This window comes from Engraulis encrasicolus, chromosome 12, assembly GCF_034702125.1.
Source record: "Engraulis encrasicolus isolate BLACKSEA-1 chromosome 12, IST_EnEncr_1.0, whole genome shotgun sequence".
NCBI lineage: Eukaryota > Metazoa > Chordata > Actinopteri > Clupeiformes > Engraulidae > Engraulis > Engraulis encrasicolus.
In genome coordinates, this window is record NC_085868.1 from 11,412,560 (window position 1) to 11,422,559 (window position 10,000).

Here is a 10,000-nt window from a genome sequence, read left to right on the forward strand (position 1 = left end):
ACATTTCGGACTCAACTTGTGTCTTTAGGATCCTGAGTGAATTCCTGGAGGGGGAAAAAATCAAATTTGGTTTATGTTCTTATGAGAACGTGTGGTCAACGCATCGTTTGTGTGGTGTCCTACATCTTGTTCACAACATGCCCTTGTGTATGGAAAGAGAGAGGGAATGAGTTGCATCTGTGGGGTAATTATATAAAACCTTCAGGTGCTCATCGGTATCCAAAGTAACAGATTTGAAGTAGAAAGAAGGTCCGAGGCACTCTGGAGTTTTTATTAAAAGTCCTTTATTACATGGACACTTGTATGTGTTCTTTTATCTTCAGGTGTTGTTTTTTTGTGGTGTCCTAGGCTAGCCCATGTTCTCTTAACGCAGGGTGGGCAATTATTTTGGCCCAAGGGCCACATTGGGTGAAGAATATTGACCAAAGTTCCAGATGTCGCAGGCAACTTGCCCGTGTCAATAATAAGATGTAGTGTAAGGTGACATAACTTGTTAGCTTTGACATTCCTGCTCATTATAATGAAATGTATTTAGATGTAGCCTATCTACTTAATTAATTCTAAGTTTGCTAGACCCCTATTTTAGGTAGCCATTGTGACCGCATGAATTTGGATTTGAAAGTTGTCTTTGTTGTAAAGGCTCTGCTGGGCCACATGAAATGGCTCATCGGGCCGCATGTGGCCTCCAGGCCTGAGTGTTACTCTGCCCACCTCTGTTGTAACGTTTCTTTAACATGTGGTGTCCTCTTGCCCCATCCCCCAGTGCTGCCAAGGCTCCTTATCTGGCCAAGTTTAAGGTCAAGCGCTGCGGAGTGAGCGAGCTGGAGAAGGAAGGTAAGGAACCACCAACAACAACAACAACAACGTCCACCATTGGCCTTCCTCTGGGTGGATTCAGTTCACACTGATATTGTGTGTGCGTGAGAGAGAGAGAGAGAGAGAGAGAGAGAGAGAGAGAGAGAGAGAGAGAGAGAGAGAGAGAGAGAGAGAGAGAGAGAGAGAGTGTGAGAGAGAGAGAGAGAGAGAGAGATTGTTTGAGAAGAAGGCGGACTGTGTGGGTGTGGGTGTGGGTGTTTCTTGTCTGTCCTTTTTCTTGTATGGGTCTACATGTCTTGGTACCTGTTCATGGGTTATATGTGTCTCAATGCATGAGAGGGACTTTGCCCCCACCTTGCCCCACCTTCTGTTACCCTGGGCCCCTTTGAGTTCATCTGAGTCCATGATCTACACTGAGAGCCCCCCACCACCACCACCCCACTCTCCTCTAGGAAAGATGACTCCCTTACGGGGGGGCTGTTGTGGCGCAGTGCAATAATACACCTCACCATATACAGGCAACACTCACTTGGCCACTCATTTCTTGCACAAACGGTAACTGAAAAGGAAGGTCGCACCATGCATTTGACTTTCTTTTATTACACAGACGCGTTTCTATGTATTTTTTTAGGGCTGGGAATTGATCCAAATTTCCTGGATCGATTCGATTCCGATCCAGAAGGTCATGATCCAATTCGATTCACGATCCGATCCGATCCGATCCGATATCGATCTTCTGTATTGCTGGGTTGTTACTTCAACCCATTTATGCCTAGAATTCTAAGACCGGCTATAAAATCATCGTAAAAATTTGATGTCCACAAAAACATGAAATACATGGTAGCCTACGTGAATGGGGAAGAGAGATACAGGATGCGCTTGAGAAAATAGTGCCTATAATCATATGCAAAAGATCGATCCACGAAGTTGTGAATCGATATCACACTTTTTTGAACATGAATCGATATTGGATCGCGATCCGATCTTTTGAACCCAGCCCATGTAATTTGGTCAGCATCCTAAAAGGAAGAAAAATTTGTTTGGGTGAAGCCTGCTCCAACCTTTATGACCTTGCACAAAAGATAAACAATCAAGGAAAAAAATGCTTTCTCTGCCATAATGTAAGGCTGTTAGCAGTAAAAACAGAAAAAAGCTGAACATGCCTGGAAGTTGAAAATAATGGCCAATCATCAAACTTCTTCTGAACATTTATACACTCCTAGCTCCCTCCCCCAAAAATATCAAAACCGTTATGCCAATATTGTGGACCGTTGTCTGTATGAAGAGTTTTTTGCATTGCGGTCAATAGGAAGAAAATGGCTAACATTCGTGACAGTTTTTTAGTAGAAGATTCCGCACACTCTTGTCCATCGTGCTGCAATTTACTAAGAAAACAACGTTTCAGCCCGTATGGCCTTTGAGTCGAAACTTTGTTTTCTTAATAAATTACAGCTCGATGGACAAGAGTGTGCGGTATCTTCTTCTAAAAAACTGATCCACCCGCTACCTGCACCTCAAAACCTCTGGTGTGCATTGGTTTCCTCCTTCATAACATTTGTGACAACCATGTTGACAATCTGTGGTGTGGCCACGGTGGCTGGTGGTTATCATCCATAGTGGCTGCAATGAGATGAGATGACTCTCTCTCTCTCTCCTTCAGCCAACGGTAAACATCAGCACAGAGCTCGGTGTTCACTGACCTTGGCTCACCAGTACATCATGTCCTCACACACTCGTACACACACACACACACACACACACACACACACACACACACACACACACACACACACACACACACACACACACACACACACACACACACACACACACACACATAGTTGCACAGACATTCAGATACACACTCAATGTACAAAATGATGCACGCACGCACACGCACACACACACACACACACACACACACACACACACACACACACACACACACACACACACACAGAGCACATAACAATGTACACACACAGAGCCCAGCACACACACAGACTCACAAACAGTTGGGGGATAAAGAAAGAGTAAAAGAGAGACAAAAAAACAGTGGACGGGGAGGAATGTGTGGCAGGATAGACGGATGAAAGAAATTGAACATTTGAGGTTGTTTAAGGCCCTGGTGTATGTGTACATTATGTGTGTGTGTGTTCCTTTACCCTGGCCTTGACCATAACGTCAGGGTTTTTTGGTTGCCTCTTTGTTTACATTACATTGTTTACATATGCCTATCCCTGTTACATAAATGTAGCGAAGCGTTTAGAAGTATGTTACCTTGGTACACTAAGGTTAGGCACCACGGGGTAAGCATAAAGCCCCGTGTACATCAAGGGCGAACAACGCGACCAGAGCGGCGGAAGTCGCTCTTTGGATGGAGGGCGAATAAAGCTACCAGAGCGAATTCGCCAGGAGCGAAGCTTCCTGAGAGACCAGAGCAAATTTTAACTATTAAACTCAAGCTAATCTTAAGCGAATTCGCTAACCAATTGGAACGTTCATATCGACGAATGTCCCAGGCTGTCAAGAGACAGGGCCGTTATGTGATTAGCTGAATCAAACATGTCAATACCGCGTCCAGAGAGAATAAGGCAAATTCAAGGCGAAACTTCTTCAACCACCCCAGCTACCTTGGTCGTGTAGGTAGCGCCTGGTATACACGGGCCATAACGCACAGTACACCAGGATCTCCCCCTAGCACTTTACAGTGAAGGCAGCCACCTTGACTAGGTCCCCTGAAAATATTGAGACACGAAAACATAATTTGTATGTTAAAATTGTGTAAAATATTTTTTTTCAGGGTGAGCATCACATCATATTCCATTGGAAAGCGCTAAACAAAGCCTTTCTAATGATAATAGTTACATGTCTCTGATATCGCCTAACGCCCTACCACTTTGGTTGAAAAATGTTTGAATGATAATTTGCTTATCTGGTGTTGGGTAGATATGTACAGTGAAATTGCAACCTATTATATGCTGTTACACACAATTTATTATATGTCGATACACTGAAAAAGGAAGTGTAAAATATACTTGCTTCCTCGTTGACTATGTCAACATTTTCTCTGGTCGAGTTTTTTTTCCCTCCTTATTGCCAAAATGTTGACCATACAAGCAGAAATCACAAATCAGCTTCCTGCTAATAGAAAACGGTGCAGTACAAAAACAATAGTAATTTTATGGCATAGTGAATGAAATTCATCCCCCATTAAACAAAACAAAAAAAAAACACACAAAAAAGGGAAGTCCACTTCACTTTCCACGGTGTATGGCATTATGTGGATGTGGTTTGACTCAACGCACCTCTTGCAAAGCCTCCTCTTGCCACCCTCGAATGAGTGTGTATGAGGCGTTGGGGGAAAGTGTGTCACGCAAAGTGTCATGTCTGTCTTTAAGTGTTTGTATAGGGGCAAATGTTGTTCCTCACCCGTGTGTATGTTTGCTTAGATTAACAAGTGGATGTGAAGGTGTGAAAGTATGTACAACTAATGAGAGAGAGTGTGCGTGCGTGTGTGTGTTGTTGAGAGGACAAATTTGAGAACAAGAGTGTGTAAGTATGTACAACTGTGTGTGTGTGTGTGTGTGTGTGTGTGTGTGTGTGTGTGTGTGTGTGTGTGTGTGTGTGTGTGTGTGTGTGTGTGTGTGTGTGTGTGTGTGTGTGTGTGTGTGTGTGTGTGTGTGTGTGTGTGTGTGTGTGTGTGTGTGTGTGTGTGTGTGTGGGGCAGGTCTGCGCTGCGACTCGGATTCCCTGGAGGAGGGCGATGAGAACTCGGAAGCCGCTAAGAGAGTGATTTGGCAGGCGGCCATTTTCAAAGTGGGAGACGACTGCAGACAGGTCAGACCCTCAGGCAGACACGCACACACACAGACAAACACACACACACTTCATACATAGATACTACACACACACACACACACACACACACACAGATCATTCGTACACACTCAAGTGGCACTAAGTGATTTTATCTCCCTCTACAATGGAATTCTGATGAGGTGAGAATTAACTCTGTACCACTGACAAGTTCTACAAAAATGTAATCACTCACTTCTATGCTGATGACCTTATGAATGGTAACGTGACAACTCTCACAGCCCCAAAAGGGGTTAGGACTGTTAGTTTGGAATCGGTTGTTCATGCCAAGGTTTTGAACTAGACTATTTTGGAAAGTAATTTGTTCCGAATAGAAACCGTTTTTTTATGTTTCTGATTTTTAAATTTCATTCCTGAACCGGTTAATTTTGTTTCTTGAAGGTTGTGGGGTCATCATTTTGTAATTCATATTGGCTACTTTTACATGCGTTAATCGCTACTTCAGTTATGACGCTACGATGTGTCCCACCACCAAATGTACAGAATACTCAGTCTAAATTTAATTTGCACTTACATTCTTGCTGTAGGCCTGTAGCTTTTAGGTTTAGTTCAGAAGGTTAGTGCTTGTCACAGTCTTGACATCATAATTGTGCAGGATTCTACGTCATAAATGACTGCTTCACACTAATGTTTGCGAGAGCTTATTAGCGTGAAAAAATATATGCAGTTCATCTGGAAAAGTATTTTATAATTGGATAGACTAGGTACATCTTATTGTAAGATTCAATCAATGGGCAGTCATGGGTGAGCGGTTAGGGCGTCAGACTTGCATCCCAGAGGTTGCCGGTTCGACTCCCGACCCGCCAGGTTGGTGGGGGGAGTAATCAACCAGTGCTCTCCTTATCCTCCTCCATGACTGAGGTACCCTGAGCATGGTACCGTCCCACCGCACTGCTCCCCATGGGGCGCCACTGAGGCCTGCCCCCTTGCACGGGTGAGGCATAAATGCAATTTCGTTGTGTGCAGTGTGCAGTGTTCACTTGTGTGCTGTGGAGTGCTGTGTCACAATGACAATGGGAGTTGGAGTTTCCCAATGGGCTTTCACTTTCACTTTCAATGATAATTTCTGGAATATCATGGAATTTCATAAAAGTTTTTCCAGTCATGGAAAGTCATGGAATTTGAATGTTTTGAATGCACAGTCATGGAATTTTCTTAACAGCTGTTTAGAAGCAAAAACCTTTTTGTTTGGTGTATAACATTGTTTCTTACTGATTATACTACAACGCTTGGCAACAGACGATTTGGTTACGCACTGTAATGTGCAACACTCTAGAATGCAATGAGTCTCGGGGGGTGAAGATAGTCTCCAGTTTTTACACTTTTTAAAACGTTTGAACGTCATTTTTTTTTACGGAAGTGGTCATGGAAATTCTGTTTTTGGGGTCTGGAAAGTCATGGGAAATAATCTAACATGACTTCATTCTGACATTCCTCTGTTTAGACATCCCGTTTGACGACGTACGCAGCCTATTACTGACAAGCCTTCCCTCCTTCACGCGTTTTCCCCACGCTATCCCTGCTGTTTTTAAACTACTGGTCATCCACAAAATTCACAAATCATGTGACATTGAATTTAAGGTGTCTAGGAAAGTACAGTATTAGTGAAAAACAAGTCATGGTGCTCATTGATTTTAGGATAACAAGCCCCAGCTAAATGAATGATGAAACTCAAATGTACTGTAAAGTGTACTGTGAAGTGACAAACTTAAAAGATACAGAGTTGAAGTCACAATGGAAATTTGATTGCAATTGTGGTAACTGTTAGGTGGTCAAAATAAAAGCTTTTTTAAAAACCTCTTTCCTCACAGGTAATTTGAGCTCTACATGCAACGTCACTACACAACATTTCAGCATGCAACAGCATGGCAAGGGTAACGGATGCCAACTAGCAGAGTTCGGCATAGAATGCTTATAATCCTCCAGCCCAAAGCCTCATACAGTATCAGTAGTGCAGAGCTATGGGTCTGGAGCATTTGCTCAGCGGTATCGTGCTGTGCCTCCCATGCCCGAACATTGACATGAGCTCGCAGGTTTGAGCCCACCAGTGGCAAACTAGCGCAGATGACCTCCGTTACACATGATATTCCAGCATGATTGCACTAAAGGGCGGGTTATGCTTTTTTCCAGCCTGACGCAGTGAAGTCAACGCAATGAGTTTTGATTTTTGCTCCATTCTAGGTCTGCGCTATCCGTATCCGTCGCAACGGTAGGGGCAGCGAGATGATTGTTCAAACTGCCTTCAATACAAGGAGTAAACTAGACGTGTCTGTTGTTTTGTAGCTACACAGACTCGACGACAGTGAACATGAAACATTTAATATTTATGTCACGTGCATTTTTGTAATCAGCCACCGCGGTAGTTTGGAAACAAAGAAGTGGCTCATTTGTCGAGAATACGTCGCACAAAGCAGAATGTTTCCTCGGAAGCACTGTTCAACTGTCCCGATACAACTTCAGCGTCCGGCTAACTGCGTGGCTGTCTACATCATGACGCAGTGAAGTTGTTTTTTGAGCATGAATCCCCCTTTAGCCTCATGGGTTATTTCCAACTAGTCTCATGCAGTGGTTCAGTACAGTACACTTCGACAGATAATTGTCTCTCGCCAGCTGAGCGGGCAGGATATAATGCCGACATGACACACACCATGCAATTATTATATAGAGAACTTCTCTGGAGCTCTATGCAGCGTGCCACATATATAACAAAGTCTTTTGTCAGTTTTACGATCAAGGAAGATGATTAAAATGTTACGATTTAAAAAAACGTATTCCTGTTTCGCCGCCGTCCATCATACCCCCTTCAATCTTCACTCTTCAATCTTTCTTTCTGCAGCCTGCTCAGTTGTTGTTTAACCTCCTTTTTTTGTAAGAGCAGTGAGTTTCCGTGGTGGGCATAAAAAAGCTTGTTACAATAGTCAAAGGGGACGATCATGCATGAATTAGTAATTACCACATCATAGGCCTACACACGGGACTACAAGCAGTGGATATTGTAAGGGTTGTAAGGTCTCGAATGGCATCAGGAGATTATGTGATTGTAATGGCAGACGGAATCAACAAGCTGTGAGATGGGTTTGATTTTAATGTCAAAGGTTTTTTTGTGGTTGAAACTTACAGTCAAAATCCTGATACCTGCAAACTCGTGACCTTTTGGTGACAGTCACCTTTTTTCCGGCCAATTAGGTAATTCACGTGAATAGAAATAGAACCCCCGCTGTACACTGTCACCTTTTTTTCTTTGACGAGTTTGCGGGTCTGTGAAATATTTTAAAAGATCTGTCCGAGACAGAACACTGCAGACTCCATGCTTGTTTTTGTTCATCATCTCTCTCTATCTCTCTCTCTCTCTCTCTCTCTATCTATCTCTCTCTCTCTCTTTCTCTCTCTCTACTCTCTCTCTACTCTCTCCCCTCTCTCTACTCTCTCCCCTCTCCCCCCCCTCTCTCTCTCTCTGCTCTCTCCCCTCTCTCCCCTCTCCCCCCTCTCCCCCTCCCTCTCTCTCTCTCTCTCTCTCTCCTCTCTCTCTCTCTCTCCACAGGACATGCTGGCTCTTCAGATCATTGGTCTGTTTAAGAACATCTTCCAGTTGGTGGGACTAGACCTGTTTGTCTTCCCCTATCGGGTGGTGGCCACCGCTCCAGGGGTAGGTGCAGCCACACACACACACACACACATATACGCACACGCACACAAGGCTTGTACCCCCTTCCACAACCGCACGCATATGCAAATGCGGGTGGGGGGGGCACACAAACGGATACCTCACAAATTATACCAATCTTTACATTCACAGACATGTTTTACAAATGCATAACGAATTGCACACAGACCCACACCCACGCACATGCCTACACAACACGCCCCTTGGTGACTGGTTAAATGTCAACCGCCTGGTTTCGCCTTTAGCAAGGTCATCTTGGCTATCTTTATAATTAGCCTGTTTTCACGGATTTTTACAGAGCTTTGTCAGCCGTGTGTGACAGGTGATTAAGCTAGTTATTGCTATCTATTTAGGTCGATCTACTTTCGTCGCCCACTAGAAAGGCATGTCATGTGTTGTGTACCTGTGTACATGTTTTTGATTTAATTTTGTATGCGCATTCTTGATATTCATTAAAGATATTGGGACAAAACAAAAGCAGAAGCCTCAGTATCTTGACATCCATTATCTGTTGATCAGATGACAGAAATAGCTATACGACTATATGACTATAATTGTGTGTGTGTGTGTGTGTGTGTGTGTGTGTGTGTGTGTGTGTGTGTGTGTGTGTGTGTGTGTGTGTGTGTGTGTGTGTGTGTGTGTGTGTGTGTGTGTGTGTGTGTGTGTGTGTGTGTGTGTGTGTGTGTGTGTGTGTGTGTGCGCATGCATGCGTGTCTGTGTCTGTGTGTGTGTGTGTGTGTGTGTGTTCGTGCCTGTGTGTGTGTCTCTGTGTCCGTTTTTGTTTGTCCACCACGCAGTGCGGGGTCATCGAGTGCATCCCTGACTGCAAGTCACGTGACCAGCTGGGTCGTCAGACGGACTTTGGCATGTACGACTATTTTAGAAACCAGTATGGGGACGAGTCCACACTGGCCTTCCAGAAGGTGAGCACTCCAAACCGCCCTCCTCTTCCTCCTCTTACCCCTCTTCTCCCTATTCATCCTCATATGACACCTGACACATGACATTTTTTACGTATTACATTTTCACATTCTTTATCTTTACTATTTTTATTTTTATTTTCCCCTTCCTGACTATCCCTGTGTTACTTGTGTCTTGAAATGTCCATGTGGGCATTTGTTTATTTGTGTATTTATGTAAGCTACTGGATACCTGAATTTCCCCCTGCGGATTAATAAAGTTACTCTACTCTACTCTACTCTACTCTACTCTACTCTACTCTACTCTACTCTACTCTACTCTACTCTACTCTACACTACTCTACTACTACCCTCCCTCAACACACAGTACACACTGTGTCTATTCTATTTTTTTTTTTATTATGTCTTGTCTACTGGCGAAGTGCATGATACCCTCAACACACATTACCAGGCGTTACACACTACAGTCTAATCGTTAAGTGCAGACCTTAAAGGCAGCATACAAGGTTTTTGTGCCATTGAAGTACCCTGAGTAGTCTGTTCATCTGACAGACGATTTTTGGCTTTTGCGACTATTTTAGAAACCAGTACCGTCCTGGGACGAGTTTACGCTGGCCTTCCAGCCTCCTCTTCCTTCTTCCCCCTTCCTCTCTCTTCCTTTTCCTAGGGTCTAGGGTCCCACAGTCCAGAAAGCGAACCACACGTCTTACTTGTATTCAGC

The 10,000-nt window shown here is 43.9% G+C and overlaps 1 protein-coding gene across 4 annotated transcripts in view; it reads left to right on the forward strand.

Moving 5' to 3' along the window:
• pi4kaa (phosphatidylinositol 4-kinase, catalytic, alpha a) overlaps positions 1 to 10,000 on the forward strand; it is a 94,336-nt gene that overhangs the window by 71,691 nt on the left and 12,645 nt on the right. For all 4 annotated transcript variants that reach the window (XM_063211627.1, XM_063211626.1, XM_063211628.1 and 1 more), the window contains 4 exons: positions 764 to 834; positions 4,547 to 4,656; positions 8,237 to 8,341; positions 9,157 to 9,282. In XM_063211627.1, coding sequence (XP_063067697.1) covers positions 764 to 834; positions 4,547 to 4,656; positions 8,237 to 8,341; positions 9,157 to 9,282 — 412 coding nt within the window. The remainder of the gene's footprint in view (positions 1 to 763; positions 835 to 4,546; positions 4,657 to 8,236; positions 8,342 to 9,156; positions 9,283 to 10,000) is intronic.